Genomic DNA, 21,285 nt, shown 5'->3' on the forward strand with positions numbered 1-21,285 from the left:
TTTCTTAAGAATTTGGTGAAGCCATTGTTTCTGGTGGCTGAGTAGTATTCCATTGTATATATGTACCACAATTTTTGTATCCATTCATCTTCTGAAGGACATCTGGGTTCTTTCCAGCTTGGGGCTATTATAAATAGAGGCGCTATGAACATTCTGGTGCATATATCTATGTTGTGTATTAAAGTGTCTCTGGGGTATATGCCCAGAAGTGGAATAGCTGGGTCTTCAGGTAGTACTATTTCCAATTTTCTGAGTTATCGCCAGACAGATTTCCAGAGTGGTTGTATTAGCTTGCAACCCCACCAACAGTGAAGAAGTGTTCCTCTTTCTCCGCAGCCTTGCCAGCATCTGCTGTCATCTGAGTTTTGGATCTTGACCAATCTGACTGGTGTGAGGTGGAATCTTAGGGTTGTTTTGATTTGCATTTCCCTGAAGGCTCAGGATGTCGAGCACTTCCTCAAATGTTTCTCGGCCATTCGGTGTTCCTCAACTGAAAACGTTTTGTTTACCTCTGTACCCCATTTTTTAATAGGGTTATTTGATTCTCTGGTGTCTAGCTTTTTGAGTGTCTTGGACACCTTGGATATTAGGCCTCTATCTGATGTGGTGTTGGTAAAGATCTTTTCCCATTCTGTTGGTTGCCGTTTTGTTTTTTTGACGATGTCCTTAGCCTTACAGAAACTTTGCAATCTCATTAAGTCCCATTTGTTAATCTTTGACCTTAGAGCTTGAGCCATTGGTGTTTTGTCCAGGAAATTTTCTCCTGTGCCTATGTGTTCTAAGGTTTTCCCTACTTTCTCATCTAATAGTTTCAGTGTATCTGGTTTAATGTGGAGATCTTTGATCCACTTATACTTGAGCTTTGTACAAGGAGATAAGAAAAGGTATATTTTCATTCTTTTGCATGCTGAGTGCCAGTTGGACCAGCACCATTTGTTGAATAGGCTGTCCTTTTTCCATTGAATGCAGTTGTAGGAGTTCTGTGGTAGAAGTTATTTGGTCCCTTAAGTACACTATCATGTCATCTGCAAATAGTGATATTTTTACTTCTTCCTTTCCAATTTGTATTCCTTTGATTTTTTTTTTTTTGCTGTCTAATTGCTCCAACCAGGTCTTCTAGTACTATGGTAAATAGGTAGGGAGAGAATGGACAGCCTTGTCGAGTCCGTGATTTTAGTCGGATTGCTTCAAGTTTCTCACCGGTAAGTTTCATGTTGACTGTTGGTTTGCTGTATTTTGCTCTTATTATGTTTAGGTATGGGCCTTGGATTTCTGTTTTTTCCAAGACTTTTAACATGAAGAGATGTTGGATTTTGTCAAATGCTTTCTCAACATGTAGTGAGATAACCATAATGCCTTAATAACAGCAATCCACCCATGTAATCTACCATATTAACAATCAAAAAGAAAAAAAATACATCGTCATCTCACTAGATGCTGAGAAAGCATTTGACAAAATTCAAGACCTCTTCATGTTAAAAGTCTTGGAAAGAACAGGGATCCAAGGCCCATACCTAAACATAATAAAAGCAATATACAGGAAACCAAGAGACAACATCAAACTTAAAGGTGAAAAAATTGAAGCTATCCCACTAAAATCAGGGACTAGACATGGCTGCCCACTCTTTCCCTACCTATCTAACATAGTACTTGAAGTTCTGGCCAGAGCATTTAGAGAGCAAAAGGAAATCAAAGGGATGAAAATTGTAAAGGAAGAAGTAAAAACGTCACTGTTTGCAGATGACATGATTGTGTACATAAGTGACCCCACAAAATCCACCAGAGAACTTCTACAGATGATAAACAAGTTTAGCAAAGTGGCTGATTAAAAAATTAACTCAAACTAATCACTATATTTTTTTCTACTCAAAGGACAAACATGCTGCGAAAGAAATTAGGGAATAGTTACCCTTCACAATTGTCACAAATAATATGAAATACCTTGGTTTGACTCTAACTAAGCAAGTGAAGACTTGTATGTCAAGAACTTCAAACCTCTAAACAAGGAATTCCTGCAAAATCTCAGAAAATGGAAAGATCTCATGTATTGGAGGAATCAGCATTGTAAAAATAGCCGACTTACCAAAAGCAATCAACATATTCAGTACAATAACCATAAAAATTCCAACCCAATTCTTCATAAAGTTGGAAAGATCAATATACAATTTCATCTGAAATAACAATAGACCTAGAATACTGTAATCCATACACAACAACAAGAAAACATCTCCTGGAATCACATTCTCTGACCTCAAGCTACATTACATGACAATTGTGCTAAAAAGTGCATGGTAATGGTACAGAGATAAACACGTGGAACAATGGAATAAAATAGAAGATCCATAAATGAGCCCTCACTATATGATCATTTGAGTTTTGGCAAAGGACATATAAACATTCAATGGAAAAAAGGCAGCCTCTTCAACATTGGTGTTGGTCCAACTGGCACTCAGCATGGAGAAAAATGAAAATAGATCCTTTCTTATCTCCTTGTACAAAGCTCAAGTGCAAAGGGATCAAAGATCTTCACATTAAACTAGGTACACTGAAGCTTTTAGAAGAGATAGTAGGTAAAACTTTAGAACACATAGGCCCATTAGAAAATTTCCTGAACAGAACACCAATGGCTTATGCTCTAAGGTCATATATCAACATACAGGCCTTAATGAGGTTGCTATGCTTCTGTAAGGCAAGACATTGTCATGGAAACAAAATGGCAGCCAACAGATTGGAAAAAGATTTTTACCAACCCCTCATCTGGTAGAGCCCTAGTATTCAAGGTATACAAAGAACTCAAGAAGTTAGACACCCGAGAATCAAACAACCCTATTAAAAAAGTGGTGTACAGAGGTAAAAAAGAATTCTCCATTGAGGAATATTGAATGGATGAGAAGCATCTAAAGAAGTGCTTGATATCATTAGCCATCAGGGAATTGCATATCAAACAACCCTGAGATTCCTTGTCACACCAGTCTGAAAGGCTAAGATCAAAGTCTCAGATTACAGCAGATACTGAGCAGTGTGCAGAAAAAAAGGAACACTCTTCCACTCTAGGTGTGGTTATAAACTGGTACAACCACTCTATAAACCATTCTGGCACTTCCTCAGAAAATTGGACATAGTCCTTCCTGAAGATCCCATTTTCCATTTCTGGGCATATACCCCAGAGATGCTCAAACATACAACAAAGACACATGCACCATATGGTTCATAGGAACCCTATTTATAATAGCCAGAAGTTTGATAGAACCCAGATGTTCTTCAGTAGATGAATGCATAAAAAAGTGGTACATTTCTACAATGTTGTACTAATCAGTTATTAAAAACAATGGCTTTATGAAATTCCTAAGAAAATGAATGCATCTAGAGAATATCATCCTGAGTGATGTAATCCAGTCACAAAAAACAGACATAATATGCAGTCACTAATAATTGGTTAGTACACCAGAAAACTCTGAACACCCCAGAAACATCTCACAGGCTATATGAAACTCAAGAAAAACAATGGCCAAAAATTTTAAAAAAGTGAAATCCTTAGTTCTTCTTAGGAATAAAAGTATATAGCATCCTCTCAGAGTGCAGTACACCTGGACCTTAAATCACTAATTTTCCAAGAGCTAAGAATATAGCCTTGTGGCAATTTTTGGTATTCAAAGATTATTATGCTTAATCTATACTCACCGAGAAAAATGTTTCCATGTTACGTTCTATCCTACATGTACTTTATGCTTAAGGTAACTAGTGTGATTTCAATGCATGATAACAAACCTCTAAAAGAATCAAGTATTGACAAAATATATTCACATAGTGTTTTTGCTAAATTGCCTTTAAAATCTGTATATATATTCCTTTTTTTAAAATAAATTTTAAGAGAGAAAAAAAGAAAAATGTATTTGTGAAAGGATGAGCAATACCTGAGCAAGCCAAAGCCAGAATATATTCTAACATGGTAGTTGGGCATGATACAATGTATCTAGTGAAGGAGTTTTTGCCAATCATTACTTTCTGGAAGAGACAGATTCAATTTCCTCTAAAAGTAAGTATACCTGTCACCCATTATTAAATATGTCTCATCTTACAGTAAATGGGGACCATCAGAGAAAGCCACAATGTTGACACCAACAAATTTTTTGGGATAACAATTTCAACAAATACATCTAAATCACAACTGCATGCATAGCTCAAAGAACACGCAGAAGTAGAGACAAACTAGGAAACATAAATTTTAAGAATAAGAATGTCAAAGAAATCTATTGTGAAAAATATTTTCCTAGAAATGTCTGCAAAAATGGATTGGAAAAATGACTGAATCATCAGATGTGCTAATATGAGAAGATAAAATGTTCAGATGCTACCCTTAGATAGGGAGCTACATATGACTGTTTGGAAAGGACAATTACCCTATGGAAATGATGATCCCAATTGTTAATTTTATAAGTGTTTAATTGCCAATTACTGAATTTGACATCCACATATTGGGTAAATTTAGACAGACAGCCATTTGGGAATCAGTGCTAAGAGACTCTGGCAAAGATGTTTCCAGAAACCTACAGGGGCTTCTGCTAAAGTCAGATTAGAGAAGATGCTCAGCAGCATTTTTTTCTGAGAATAGGAAGGAAGCTTAGTACACTGTGACTGGCACTCTGTGTTGCCAGCAAAAAGCAAAACACAAAACAAAACAAACAAGCAAAGACTATGAACTCTTTTAACTCCCTGGTGGCAGAGAGAAAGAGAAGGGAAGATAGAATGCTCTCTCTCTCTCTCTCTCTCTCTCTCTCTCTCTCTCTCTCTCTCTCTCTCTCTCTTTCTCTCTCTCTCTAAATGGATGACACAAAAGTCAGAGTTTATCAACCTCATAAATACAAATATGCATGCTTATATACATACACATATACACACATGCATACTGATATATAAATATACACACATATATTCACGCATAGAATGTTTAGAAAAAAGTTTCAAAAATCAGGCTCCAAGTCTTATATACATGCATACATAAATACAAACAACTCCTGGACATAAGAAACAATGTTCCAACCCCCATTCATAAAAACTGTACACACACACACACACACACACACACACACACACACACACACACACACACACAGTTGGTGCATGGGATAAATAATGTTCCATGCACACAATACCATACTGTATTCTTTCCTTTACAGCTAATATGTCCCAGCAAGATCTTCAAGCAGTATACAATTATAATGTGATTACATGTTAGTTTACTTCTCAAGAATGACTATGAGGAAACAGTATGTTTTCCCACACCTTTAGAAAAAAGAACATTACATAGCACAGGTAAAGGGAACAAATTATTCTAACAAAAAACCAACATCGAGTCATAAGCATTGAACTTCTATAGATTAGGAAGTGGAAGGGAGCAAAAGAGCTTTCTTAGGCTATTTCTTTTACTGGCAAGCAGCAATTTGCTGTTACAAAGAAAGAAGTAATTATAATAGTGTTTATCTTTAGAAGGAATTTTGTAAAACTCTTAATCACAAATCTAAATTTTATAAAAAATTTCGAAATATCTAACATGAATTCTCAAAATGCACAACTACTTATCAAAAATTTTAATAAATAATCTCAGGTAGCTGAGGGCAAAATGGCTATAAAATATCAATTTTCACAAGTGTAGCCTCAGTGAGAGTCACAACAGAGAGTACTACCACTGTTCCTGTTTCTTGAAAATAAAAGGTCCCTAGCTTAATGAAGAGTCTATCTTTCTGAACTTTATATTGTTTCCTATGATTTTTTTAAATATCAGATTAAAAAAAAAACCTCAACCTTGCTTAACTAACAACTTTATTTTTCCCAACATTTTCTAAGGGTGGTAGTTATTGTTTCCAATCTAAATCTCTCAATTTTTTATAAGGTGGTGATAATATCATATTCTGCTCCAGCAGCCATGCCCAAAAGAGATCAAGCACTAATATTTTGATTGCTACCAAGAGTCCACATTGATGGACTGGAAGCCCCCTTAACGTTTTCATGTAACTCTTAGATTAAGAATGCAATCTTAATAAGAGCATAAAGCCCTCAAGTCACATAGTCCTCAGGGCTATGTCACACAGGGGCTTGTAGAATTATGTTAAGGACATACATTATTGCACAGGACACAGATAGGTGGGGAAATGATGAGTGGGAGTGAAGGCAGAAGGCAGATTGTGTAATCAAGATGGAGACTGAAAAGGAGGATCTATTTCCAGGTGGTTGTAATAGGTGATATGAATATGAATATTTTTAAGGGTTTTTGTAGGTCATTTTATCTCATATATAAGTGCAGTTTGTCCATTAGATATAATCTTATTGTGGAGAGGGTTTGTGGACTGAGAATTTAATACTTAAACCTGATTGGAAAGTTACCAGTTTTGTCATCATGTTTGTGACAAGCAGTGAAGAAAAGTGACAAGTGGGTTCAGGGTGGGTTTATTCACCCAGAACAGAAGGAACTGAGCAGGTTAAGTAAACCGCCTGTGAAAGGAATAGAGTGGAGACTTCAGCTTGCAGAACTTGTGACAGAGTCCATGCACTCGGTCTATACTGGAGAGGCATCCAAAATGTTAAGCAAATTCATTGTAATATTTAATGCAACACAGGCCCACCTATATAGCTTTGGTAACTGGTGTGCAGCATTACATAAGTTCCAAAGCCACTGGTCCTTCCTCCTGCATGGCAGAGATGCTCTGCCTTGAAATCATATATAACAAACCCAACAAGAAATACCTTTGGCTAATATAGCATTTATGCTAGCATAAATTGAATTTCATGAACATAGAGTTGGGTAGATAAGAGAGTAGGGGTGATCACAATCAAAATACATACAAGATTTTCAAAGTTTTAATATTTTTAAACAATTAACTACTTATTTTATACCATGGTATAACAGACACAATAATTAATGAAAATTCTTTATTCTCTGCTATAAAATGGTAACCATGAACCACAGCATTGATACATAATAATATAAATATGGACCCAGGAATCTATAATACTCAATGAATGTAGTAAAACCTATGCAGCTCAAGAAAATGGAAACAAATATCCCCGGTCATCTTTATATGTAGGATTTCTTCTCTGGTAAAATGATCCACAGTTGGAAAACTACATTTGTGCTAAGGAGAATGCATTACTTTAACTCAGTAAAATCTACCATATATTATTATTTCTGGTTAAAAAAATGAAAATGTTTTAGATAGAATATTCTCACCATGACTTAAGCATATACATCTAAATTAAGATGCTAATGTATGACTTGTATTTACCTTTGATTTTCCTCAGTTCCTCCACAAGGCACTGTGCTTCCTCTTGAACATGGTCCTCAATATTTCTTTTCCCCATGCCCAAGTTCCGCATAGTTGCAAGTGAGAAGCGCCGTGTTTCTTTCCATCTGCTTCCATTGCTTAAAACAATGCCTAAAGAATTGAGAAGATACTAGAAATAGATGCTAAGATCATGTGAAATATAACACCATACAGAGGTCCCGTTGTACCTAATAACAAAGACTATCTCTTCCTTTCAATCTTATATCACCATAAACACTATGCAACACACACATGAATACATGCACTTACTTACCAAGACCTTTAATAACTTTGTCAAGCACTGGAAAGCTTCCCCGACCAGAAAACTCCTCACCATGATCAATCAGAGCTTCCTTCACTGCTTCATACCCATGCAATATCACAGTGGGTTGTGAGCCCAAATACAGAGTGAACACAGGGCCAAAGACTTTTGAGAGCTGGAAACAGGAAAGAAAGTGGAAATACTAGCAAACATATGTAACCTTAACCTACATAGTATAAACCTCATTCACATTAATAATATCTCATTATTTTAATGATTTTTTTATTTAGGCAAATACCTTCAAATGGTTCAGAAGCCTATTTATATAACATTATGGTGATTTTGGTTATTAATGCCTGCAGTGGACTATGTAATGGCTCAGGGTACAGACAAATGTTACACAAAGATTACAATACATGTTCATAACAAGACATTTTGGTGGACAAGAGCCACCATATCTCCCCATTGACAGCATCTGTTGCAACTTTCTTAGTGCCTACCCCTTGTAACTACAATCACCCCACTCATCCACCCCAGTTTTTCCAAGCTCCTAAAGTATGCAGAAATGCTCTGCTCAACCAGAGGTTACCTCATCTACAGAAGTCAAGCCAATAACTTGGGTAATGATCTTCTACTCAATGACAGGCCATTCAAGCCAGAGAAGGAAAGATTAAAATGAAGTCAAAGAACACAACACACATATTACTTAATTTAATTGACAGATTTAATGATATATATGAAATTCTGATACAATATTTACACATTTAAGAAAAACCTGCAGAGGACATCATATGGGGCCATAAAAGATCATAAATAGTCAAATAATTCTTAAGGAGTATAAATACCATTCATGGTATAACAATACTAAATCTCAAATTATACTACAGATCTATAGAGTTAAAAATAGTTTGATACGCACATGACACAGACAAGAAGGCTAATGGTGTACAAAAAAGACCAGAAACATAGCAGCAACAAGAGACCCAATTACAGTTTGAAGTATAGATTTATGTCAACACAAATGATGCTATTGAACAGTGCAAATTTGGCTTACCACTACTACAAACACAGAAAGCAGGCACCCCAGAAGCTGTACCACAGGTATTCAGTACTTCCTAAAAAAATGGACACTTATCTGGCAGCATTCTTACCTCCAGACTTCTGCTTGCATGAACTAAAAATGTGTATGAATATCATAAATATGTTGAAAGTTTGAGGTTTTTTTTGCATTTCCTGTGTTATGCCATGTCTGTTGGTATTTAGTTAAGTTAGTCATATGTTAGTTCTCTAGAGTCTAGTGTCAAGTAGATAACCTCAGTAAAGATACATGTCTAAAATATACATGACTTCTTGAATGGAATATTACTTTTGCCTTTTAAATAAAGCTAATGGATAAGCTGCCTTTTAAATAGGAAAGAACTATAAACAAAATTTTCAGTATAAGTAGACTCTTTATTTTTAAAAAATCTATATAGAACTGGATCACTAAATCCCTACTCATAGTGGTTCAGCAGCATCATTGGAGGTCTGGTAGCACTAGGAATAACTCATTGGGACCCTGCCTACAATGTGTGACTTCATTGTCTCATATGCCCATTTCCCATGAGCTATGCACTGTTCCATGAGCTCTTCCTTCTGACCCACAGCTCTGGTTGAATTTCTAGAGACCTGCAAGCATTAGGGTTAACCTGGTAGGAACCTGCCCTATTGTGCATGCTTGCCAAGTCACCTAGGTTCACTGAACAAATATAAACTGCATTTTGTCCCCTCTCCTTCTTTTTCCACATGTGCCTCCTTTACCTTAGGCTACAAGAACAAGAGAAAATCAGGAAAAATACTACCCACAAATTAACTACAGACCAAGTTTCTCTAGACCACACAAAAACGTCCTAAACTGCACCTGGTTTTCTGTTCTCCATTTTTCAGCCCACAACTCTGTCTGCATTACTGGAGGCCTACCAGTACCTAGAATAACCTCATGGCTAAAAGCCAGCTTAATAACACAATCAACCAAAGCTGGGACATTATGGTAACAGCGGAACACAGCTTTCCTACTCCAGAAAGACCTGTGTATCCTGTTATAGTTAAACCACAAGAAATTGATCTAACATCCAATCTTATAAAGATTATAGAGGCCTTTAAAGATGAAATAAAGAAATATAGTAAAGAAATGTAGGAAAATATCATCAAACAGAAGAGAAAAATGAATAAAACTGTTCAAGACCTTAAAATGAAAATAAAAGAAAACAAAAGAACAACAACAATAACTATAAACAGAAATCCTAGAGATAAAACCTAAGTTAGAGAACTGAGCCACAAATATGAGAGAGATCAAAGAAATAATCCCAGACATAAAATATATGATAGAAATAATAAATATAACTGTCAAGATGTGATCAATCTAAAACTTCCTGATAGAAAGCATCTAGAATATCTAGACATTTATAAATGAACCTAAGATTAATAGGAGTAATGGAAGAAGAAAACTGCCAGCTCCATACCTAGAACATAATTTCAATTAAACCATAAAAGACATTCTCTCTAATCTAGAGAAAGTCATGAGTATAAACATAAAGAAAAATTACAAATTGCCAACTAGATTGGGTCAGAAAATAAAATCCACCCACCATATATTAATCTAACCCTAAAACATAAAGAACAAACAAAGACTATTAAAAGCGGCAATGAAAAAAAATACCAAGTAGCATGCAAAGGCATACCAAACGGAATACCGAATTCTTAATAGAGACTCAAATAGTGAGATAAATCCAGATATAGGTCTTGTACAATCTTTGAAATGACAAATATAACCTAAACTACTGTACACAGCAAGACTTTCAATCAGGATACTTTAAGAAAACAAGATAATCTGTGGCAAAACTAAATTTAAAAAATATCTTTTTACTATTCCAGCAATACAGAAGATACTAGAAGAATGACTTCAACTCAAGAATGTTAATTAAGAAAACACCAGAAACAAATAATTTCTCAACAGCAAAATCAACAAAAGGGACAACACACACACACACACACACACACACACACACACACACACACACACACACACAAACATACACACACACACACCAGCACATGACATACACCCTCTTAAAAAAGAACAGGAATTAATTATTACTGGTCATCATATCATTCAAGATAAATGGACTAAATTTCCTAATTAAAAAAATACCGAGGCTAACAGAATATTGGGGAGACCATACAGGAAGAGCTGCAGTGAGCAAGTAAGCTCTCAGAAGACAGCCTCTATCTTGCTCTGCTAAGATGGGTGCACTCTTGAAAGGCATGGTCCCTGAGACTTCATTTCAGAATTGCTTTTTTCTACTAATGTGCCATATCATCTTTTTCATCAACATATTACCCACTCATTAACAGGGAGTGAGGGGACACTGGAAGACTTTAACTGCCAAGAGCCTGGTATGGTTAACTTATGAGTGACAGTCCAGTATGTTTGTTGGGCAAGTTTCTTGCAAAATAGAATGAACATTGAAATTCTAGAGATAATCTTTTAAACATATTAATTATTATACAGAATTCCTGATTTGGAATATATGGTTTTAAGAAGCTAGTTTAATTTAAATAATTTTGAGAAGTTAGGGTAACTACTAGAAAGTTTAAATCTTGAGTCAAGAACAGAATACCCCTCCCTTGTGTCACAGACTAGCAAAAGCTGTATAAGTAAGAGAAAGGAGTACAGTGAGTACTGTTCATTATAAATATGTAATTGTAATAGCAAGAAAACAAGCTTGGAACACATTAATAATCAAGAAAAAATAGATTCTAGGTCAGGTTCAAGGACTTGGCCACAGCTGTGCACTATGATAAAGCAAGGCTGTGTAAAACTATTGCTCTGAATTTAGAATGAGCAGGTAGAAGGGCACATTACTTTGAACTTACAATCTACATTCTGCTGTAACTTTTTGTGGGGAATTTTTTTCTTAAAGAGAAATGTCTGTCTAAAAGCCTAGAAAAATCTGAAAGCAAAAATAAAGGTTCAGTGTAGTCCTTGTCTGCTTCATCTAGTATGTGTTTGTCTCTCTGTGTGTCTGAGTTTCTTTCTTTTCCTTTCTCTCTTGCCCAGGAAGTGTTAATGAACTGCCCAACTCTCACCTGGCCAAGGAAATGCACCTGAGATGCAGTGTAAAATGCCCAAGTAACTTAAGTTTCTTTATCTCCTGCTGCAATCAGCAAGAGTGAATTGCCAGAAGCCATCAGCTTCTAGTCCTAGAGAGCAAGAGAGTTAAATTGCCAGTTTCAAGTCCCAAAAAATATTTTCAACGAAATCATAAAACAAAAATTTCCCAACCTAAGGGAAGAAATCCTATAAATTAAAAGTATCAAAGAGAAAACCAGTTTGATTGGAAGAGAAAAGAAAATTAAGTTGGGAAAAATTATTTTTCTGAACATTTATCAAGAGATGTAGCTAAAATCAGAGCCTCATCAGTTACAATTATGCCTCCTAACAAGCTGTACTTCTCAGCCATGGGTTATGGAAACCAAGATGTTGCTGTGGGTGTTTGGCCCCATCCGTTTAGTTAAGAGTTGTGTTCTTAAGCTCACAAAATGGTTTTAGTAAAAAATGTGTCTGTGTGTATATGCATTTTAGAAAGTAGATACATTCAGTTACTTGTATTATTTGAAAACATGTCGAAGAAAAAACACTGGACCTAAATACATTTTTCCACAGTCTCAAAGTAAGTCACCAGGAAGAGCTGCTCACAGAATGCTAAATCTATTTGGCACAGCATGTATTTGGTTTGGATTAACACAGAAATATGCCTTTTATCAAAGTGTGAGACACAAAAAAATATTGCTCTCAAACTCAATCTTATTTTAAAATCATTTTAATATTAAAAACTTATATATAATATATATGTTCATACACAAACATTTGGGTGCTTGCACACTCATGTGCATTCATGAACACACAAGTATTCATGTCATAGTATGTGTAGGTTAGTCAGAGGACAACTTTCAAGTGTCAAGTAGAAGTGAATTCCCTTCTACTTTAGGTTTCTGGAATCAAATTCAGGTCATCTGCTCTCTTCTGGATGAACTGGTAGCAGCTGAGCCATCTTGCTGGTAATTGTCATTACTTTTTGTCAAAATTTCTCATCAAACCTGTTTCTCAATCATAGCATCCTCATTATAGTTACTTTTCAGGCTTACAATTCAGTTCCAGGGCATTTTTGACTATAATGGTAAAATGCAACCTGGTGATTGCTAGTTGTGATTTACACAAGTAATGCTGATTTATTATTACAATCATAACAAAGTATAGACATATATTTCCAGAACTAGAGCAACACATGATCATGTATCAGAAAAATTCATGTTATGAAAATAGGCATCCTACCAAAAACAATCAACATATCAAAAGCAACATCAGTTAAAAATCTCAAAACTATATTCTTATCTCTTCAATTCTTAATTATTTAAGGTCTATGTGTACCACTCTCTGACAGGGTGCTCTACATTTATTTTTTTTATTAAGAAGGACTGAGGCTTATGGTAATTATTGGTATTTAAAAATCATTATGTTTAATCTTTACACACAAAGAAAATTTTGACTATTTCCATGTTATGTTTTGTTTTACATGTACTTTATGCTCATTGTAAGTAGTAAGATTTCAATGCATATTATCAAACTTTAAAAAATCAAGTACTAACAAAAATATATTCATATAGTTTTATGCAAAAATTCTTATAAAATATGTACATTTATCTCTGTATTTAAATTAAAATTGTTTATAAAAAATCTCAATTCTAAAGTCTGAGAAATACAATGTCAGATGCTATCAACCAACCATTGGACTAAGAATCGGGTACCCAATAAAGGAAACAGAAAAAAGACTGAAGAAACCGAAGGAGAAAGAGAGAAAAAGATATCATTTGAAATGTAAGTACAAAAAAATCCAATAAAATTGTTTCTTTATGACTAAGTTACCTCACACAGGATGATATTTTATAGTTACATTCATTGCCTAGGAATTTCATGCAGTCATTGTTTTTAGTAGCTGAGAAGTACTCCATTGTGTAAATGTACCTCATTTTTTTGTATTCATTCCACTGTTGAGGAATATCTGGGTTATTTCCACCCTCTACCTATAATAAATAAGGCTACTATGAACATATCGGAGCATGTGCCTTTGTTAAATTCTGGAGCATCTTTTGAATATATGCCTAGGTGTGATATAACTGGGTCCTTAGGTAGGTCTATCTCCAATATTCAGAGGAACCACCAGACTAATTTCCAGAGTGGTTGTACCATCTTGCAATTGCACCAGCATTAGAGAAGTGCTCCTCTTTATTCACATCCTCCTCAGGATCTGCTGCCACTTGAGTTTTTTATCTTAACCCCTCAGACTGGTATGGAGTGTCACTTCAGGGTCATTTTCATCTGCATTTCCCTGATGGCTAATGATGTTAAACATTTCCTTAAGTGCTTCACACCCATACCAGATTCTTCAGTTGAGAATTTTCTGTTCAGTTCTGAACCCTATTTTTAACAAGGTTATTTGGTTCTTTAGAGTCTAACTTCTTGAGTTCATTAAATATTTTGGATATTAGAACACACATAGTGTATTTACTGTTAAGTGGTTATTAGAAAAAAAGCTTATAATTCCCATGATATTACTTATAGACCATATGAAGGTCAAAATAAGGAAGACCATAATGTGGGTGCCTCAGTCCTACTTAGAAGAGGAAACAAAATACTTGCAGGAAGTAGAGGGCATGAGGGACTTAGGAATAAGAGAGGAGGGGAGGAGCAAAATGAGGTTTCTATTAAGTGTGAGAGGAGATAGGGGAGATATACAGAAGGACAGGAAATGCAACAAAGGTGTGCAACAATGAATGGAGGATGGGGAACTGGACATAGCCACCATAAAGTACCAGATCCCTGAAAAGCAGTTGGTACCAGGGCCTAATGGGGATGATATTAGCTGAAATACCCAACAGAGGAGAAAGAGCACCTGTAGAAACCATATCCAGAGGTGAGGCAAGTTTCCTGGAGAAGGGATGTTGCCACCCACACTTCTCAAAATTATAGTCCATAAAAAGTCCATAATTGCTTCTACCTAGAAGAAATACAGGGACAAAGAGTGGAGCAGAGACTAAAGGATAGGCCATCCAGAGACTGATCCACTTGAGGATCCATTCCATATACAGACTCAAAACCCAGACATTTGCTGTTGGCAAAAAGTGCTTGCTGATAGGACCTTAATATGAATGTCTCCTGAGAGGCTCTACTAGAGCCTGACTAATACAATTGCAAATTCTTGCAGCCAACCATTGAACTGAGCAAGGAGATACTAATGAAGGAGTTAGGGTAAGAAAAGAAGCTGAAGGGGTTTGAATCCACATAGGAAGAACAACAATATCAACCAACCAGATGGCACAGAGCTCCCAGGGACTAAACCATCAACCAAAGAATACAAATGTAGGGAACCATGGCTCCAGCTGCATATTAAACAGAGGATGACCTTGTCTGGCATCAATGGTATGGAAGAGCTTTTGGTCCTGTGAAGGCTCAATTTCCAAGTATAGAAGAATGCTAGGATAATGGGCCAGGAAAAAGTGGGATGGGTGATGTTTTCATGCTCATGAAGTCAGGGGGTAGAAGGGTGGAATGGGGGAATTTTGCAGGGGGAATCACAAAGGGGGATAACATTTGAAATGTAAATAAACAAAATAACTAATACAAAATTTGTAAATCCAATGCTATTTTATACAGATATGTAAAAAATAATCTTAATAACTGTATGGACATGGAATAGACCCAGGTTAGATAAACAATCTTGAGCAAAGACTGTACTTTTCTTTTGATGTAATAAACAACCTCAACAAAAGCTAACTACACATAGACAATGCTGCAACTGTGGTCCATGGAGGCCAGGCTTCAACTAGACCTGGTAACAGAGGGTGGAAGTTCATCCATTTGGCAAATAACAAGGGTTATCACAACAACAACAGCATTCTCAGTACAGTTTTCTATATTAGTGGCAGATAACATATTGTATTAATTTTTTACTTTATTTACTGTATTAATTACACTTTACAAATAAAATTATTTCATTGGAATCACTGAAAAAAGAATAGAAGAAATCCATCTAGGACAAGCAATAACCTAGTAAAATAGAAACTCCCAGAAGTCTGCGAGGGTGACCAAAGGCAAACCTATTCACATTAGGTGATATAGAACCTGAAATGGCGATGGGTTAAGACCAGGAAATATTTCCAGTAAAGGGGCAGTGATCCAACCCAACCACAAATCCTTCAAATCACAATACATTATGTCTGCAATGTTTGCATGATTAAGCTGGAATAAAATTTGGGGGAATTACCAAACAATACCTGACCCAATTTGAGCTCCATGACTTGAAAGAGTGTCTACCCCTGACACTTTTAATAATATTCTGCTATATTTGCAGACAGGAGACTAGCATAACTGTCATCTGATGGGATTTGATAAGCAGCTGGTGGAGACAGATGGAAGTTCACAGCAAAATGTTAGGGAGATCTCAGAGGATGCCTCAGTCTCTATGTGAGTTACTCAATTAATTAATGAAATAAATGGAATGATCTAAATTCCTTCAAAATGAAACCTTGCTCACTACTCTAGTCCTGACATGTCCCAGCTATAAAAGTCATAAGATACAAAATACTTGGCAAGAGGTATAACATTATAATTATCTGTAACTTTAAAGCTTCTAGTACTATATTTTAATTTAAAACAACTCCCATTTTAACTTTGTCATGAAGGTATTAGAGGAGCACAAGAATACTTACATTTGTTAAGGATTGGCTCAAGTTCTTCACGTCTATCTGGAAGAAATTACCAATAATTGGGAGAGGAGTGGGGCCAGGAGGGAGCTTCCCTCTCTCAGAGCTGTGTCTCCATAGCGAGAAGAGAATGAGAGAGGAAAGAGTAAGCACCAGGACTGTGACTGGATCCATGGAGATCCTCTTTACTGACACAGCTGTGATCAGACAGCACAAAGCTTTTATAACATGGAAGCAGCATGCTCCTCTTTGACCATCATCGACTAATCAGATAGGAAATAATTAATCTCACTCTCTCAAGTAAACTTTGTCCCTTTTATAGAGAGACAAATAAGATGTTATTTACTCTTCATCTTTACAGGGTGTCCTTTGAATTTTTGGTTTAAAGTGCAGATTGGTGTCCAAGTACTGCAAATAAAAGTAAACAGACATGTTTCTAATTTGCAGTAATAGATTAATTTTGAAATGCAAGAAACTCCTCAACAATAACATCTCGGATAAGTGGCTAGGTAGTAATATTTAACTTATCTCATATATAACTTGTAAATATTGATATATTTTATGAAATACATTTATTTTAATGAAGTCATACTATATAAAATAGGCAGGATTCTAACTGACAATTCTTCTGCTACATTGTCTCAATATCCAGAAAAGCAATTATGCACCACCTGGTAATGCATACTTAATTTTTTTGCTATATTAAACATGCCAACATATTTTGTTCAGTAAAATAAACTTTATAAATCATGATTTCTTTCTTGTCCAATAGAAAATTCAGAAAAGAAAACATATATATCAGTCAGACATCTTTACTAATCCATTAAAGACCTCTAATCTTTGCTAATGCTGCTGAAATCAAAAAATATTGTCAGTGTCTCACAGCTTATAGTTGGAATAATTTAGAATTTACTGTGACTAATGAGCAGACATTCTGACCTGACTTTATAACAGATTCTTAGAGAAAAGTCTTAGAATTCTTCACTTTCCACTAATGCACATGTGAAACTGACTAAGCACAGATACATATAGAAAAATGACAATAATTAGCATCAGCTAAACCTCCGCAAATATCACCACTGGCTGTGTACAAAGTGTTCAAATGCCTGAGTCAAAGGGCACATTTCTGATGTAACACCCTGTAGCATTTTACACTCTTCCCTACACATAACCATTCAGTACAATTACACTCACAATTTCTAAAATGTGTACTATAACATTACTTTGATCATAACAGCTATCATTAACAGCAAACATGAATTTAGTTAATAATTATATCATTGCTTGAAGTAAGAAGTGAAATGTTTGCTAATTTTGTAATTTTTAGAATACCAATGAGACAACATCATGATTTCTTTGCTATTTATAGCCGAGTAAGAACTAATTTGTTGCTTTCATATCCTATTATTATATAAACCTCAAAAATAAGATATATTGATTAATTAATCTCAGATTTTTTGATGGGGGCTGGAAATATATTTCTTCTTGTACAATTTTATTTATACATAAGTAAGTAAGAAGTTTCTGATCATCTTTTAATATAAAGTATCATAACTGTAAAACACTAAAATGAGATAAGTCTCTTTTTATATTCTAGTTTTTTTTCTTTTTAAGAAATGAATTAGTGAGGATGCATGGAGTCCCACCAATTTACCTTTTGAAAATAAAATATCTCTTGTGAAAACTTTTTCTTGACCTTTTACTTCATTTATTATCTGGTCTTGTTGCTCATCTTCATTATTTTTGAAAAAGTTTTGATATTTTAAGGAAAAAGTTATTACTGCTTATTCATTAACTATTAAATAGAATTAATATTGCCATTTTATTCATGTAATTATATCATGACTTTGACATTATAGTCACATTTTTTAATAAGTTGGCTCTTCATCATTATGATTACCAGTCATCCTCCTCTCCTAAAATACTGCCTTTACCATGTCATAGAATAAACTCTCTATTTAAGAAATAATTCAGAGTGGAGGTTCCAGGGCGTCTATGGGAGTGACTCTTCCTGAGACTGATAGCAGGGGGGATGTGGTGCCTATTGACAGGCAAGACTTGGCGTGGAGAATAAGTACATCATCTCACCCACAGAATTTTCAAACTAAATTGTATCCTGCCTACAACATGTGCAGAAACAAAGAGCTAAGCTGGTGTGAAAGGACAACAAAGGACTGGCACAAATTAAGACCCAACCCATGGGCAAACTCCAATCCCTGACATCATTAAGGATACTATGCTATGCTTACAGGCATGAGCCTAACATAACTGTCCTTTGAAGGGCTCCACCCAGAGCCAATGCAAAGAAATACAGAGACCCACACAGCAAAATATTAAATAGGACTTGAAAAGACTTGTGAAAGTGTTGGGGAAAAGATTAAGAGACCACAAGAGAATGGGAACTGCAATAGAGTCAACTAACTTGAATACTTGGGGAGTCCAAGAAATTCAACCACCAGCCAAAGAACAAGCATGGGCTAAATATACCTCTACCCCCCATATATTCAGCAGATAATCAGCTTGGTTTTCAAGTGTGTTTACCCATAGCTAGAGAAGAGGCTGTTTCTAAACCTGTTGGCTGCGTATGGATCCCATTGGCCCAGTTGTGCTACTTTGTCTTGCCTCAGTGGTTAGATGGTTGTAGGGAAGTAAACTGGGAAAGGTAGCCTTGTGACTAGTTGAGCTAAGACTAGAAGCCCCGGAGAACCAGAAGGAATAGTAGGAGCTTCACTTGTTTCTGGACACCAGGCCCTGTCACTGTCCTCATAGATTTGTGGTTATACTTATTTAAGGATAACACCCCCACACACCAACACGTAGATGATGCCTCCCTAACATCTCAGACCAAAGCAAAATGAAAAGAGATGTGACCTGCAGTCATAGGCTTTAGACAGAAATTTCCACACTTATGAGATACATAGATTCCTTGAAGGCATAGCCAGTAAGATTTCCTTCCCAGATATTTCTCTCTGCAAAAAGCCCACCCTGAGAAATGGCATTTGGTGTTACACATCCACTACCCATCATGGCAATAAGTAGTTTGGAACCAAAAACGGTTTCTTTTTATTGAGATCCAAAATGGGCAGTGTAGTGAAGGGAAATGGAGAAGGCATCTATAGAACCAGTGTCTAAGGTCCCATGGAAGGCATCTCTGCACACCAAGACACAATCTCTCACCACCAAGTTTGCTACTGTCAAGCCAAGGAATCAATCCCATGGGACCAAACAGTATTCCCCTCACATACACCCCCTTTTTAGCCCAGCTAGATCCAGCCCTCGAACCCAGATTTCATTCTCAGTTATTCTGTAAATTCCAGTGGTTTCTGGATGTCTAAGATCCTTTAGTCCCAGACTCATCATAGGCCTGGATACCTCTGAATCACCTCCAGCTGTCCCATGCCTCAGACTGCCCTTTCCCACCCTATGTGGTACCTCTTTGCTTTCCTACAGTCTATTACCTGACCATCATTGAATGCAACAAGCACAGTCAAACTCCCCTCAGTCCACATCCCTGAGCAGTGGCCATGCCCTGTAGCAGAACAGACAAATGACATACAACCTTGCAACTGGAGCTTACAGGAGCCAGTAGAAATGACTTTAGTGAAAATATCCAGCAAAGTGGAAATAAAACCTGCAAAAACCACCTCCAGTAGATAGGCATAGTCCCCAGTAATGAAATGGGGGCACCTATACATTTCAAAAAATTAACCCAGAAATGTTCCTGTTCAAAGGAAAGGTGGGACATAAACTGAAAAAATATTGAAGATAAGGCCATCTGAGAGAATACTCTACCTAGGGATCCATATGCAGACACCAAACCTCTATACTATTGCTAATGCCAAGAAGAGCTTGCTAATAGGAGCCTGATATGGCTATTTCTTGAGAGGTTCTATCAGCACATGACTAATACAGATCCAGATACTCACAGCCAATCACCAAACTGAGATCAGGCACTATAATGAAATAGCTAAGGGAAGGATTTACGGAGCTCAAGGGGATTGCAACCTCATAAGAAGAACACCATCAACTACCTGAGAACCCAGAGCTCCCAAGGACTAAACTCCAAAGCAAAGAGTATACAAGGAGTGAGGCAGTGCCTCAGACACATAATTAGAAATGAATGGTCTAATTTGGTATCAATGGAATGGGAGGGAGGCTTCAACCCCCAGTTTAGGTGGATGCTAGAGAAGTAAGTTGGAGTAGGTGAATGGGTATAGGAGCATGTTTATGGAGGCAAGGAGGAGGGGCAGGGGTGTGATGAGATTTGTGGAGGGGCAATCAGGAAAAAGAATAACATTCGAAATGTAATGAATAAAATGATTAATAAAAATAATTATAGTATTATAATAGAAAAATGGAAACCATGAATAAAGATCTTAGTCAAATTTATCATTGGATGTGTTAAGTAAACTGGATATAAAATTAAGGAAAAAGCTCAGGCATAGGTTTTAGATGCTTTGTGACTTCTTGAGCATTTTGGTTGGTAGAAAGTAGGGATCTACTTATATATCTGAAAAGTTACTCTAACAGTCATAAAGAAGATAGGTAACATCAGAATTTGGAGCAATTGAAAACAAAGGAATAAGATGGACTGAGGTTATTTGGTTTCACACTTGCAACATTTTAATTTATTTAGAGATTTAATGCTTTTTTCTTAAAACAAATAAAAAATGCTTATTAAAAACTTCTAAACTCAATAATATTATTTCATAAATTAGACTGCATAATTTTGTTTCTGGGTCAAATACATGAATTCACATAAAAAGGTATATACATAAATCATTGCTTTTTATTATACAAAATAATTAGAAAATAAGGCATAAAAAAGATTTCTCATCCCATTTGATAATTATAGGCCAGCTGTCCAGTACTCCTCAGTGAGAATGAATGAAGGACATCAGA

General features: G+C 36.0%; 1 protein-coding gene across 4 annotated transcripts in view; it reads right to left on the reverse strand.

Annotated features, from left to right (window-relative positions):
- The window catches only part of LOC308417120 (cytochrome P450 2C29), a gene marked incomplete at both ends in the record, with an annotated part of 338,086 nt that overhangs the window by 162,796 nt on the left and 154,005 nt on the right, over positions 1 to 21,285 (reverse strand). For 3 of the 4 annotated variants that reach the window (XM_080912240.1, XM_080912237.1, XM_080912239.1), the window contains 3 exons: positions 7,281 to 7,430; positions 7,594 to 7,756; positions 16,390 to 16,557. The exons of the other annotated variant lie outside the window; for it this stretch is intronic. In XM_080912240.1, the coding sequence (XP_080768366.1) occupies positions 7,281 to 7,430; positions 7,594 to 7,756; positions 16,390 to 16,557 (481 nt within the window). Of the gene's footprint in view, positions 1 to 7,280; positions 7,431 to 7,593; positions 7,757 to 16,389; positions 16,558 to 21,285 lie in introns of those variants that run through there. 4 annotated transcript variants of the gene reach the window in all.

Source organism: Micromys minutus (assembly GCF_963924665.1).
Source record: "Micromys minutus genome assembly, chromosome: 2".
Taxonomy (NCBI): Eukaryota; Metazoa; Chordata; class Mammalia; order Rodentia; family Muridae; genus Micromys; species Micromys minutus.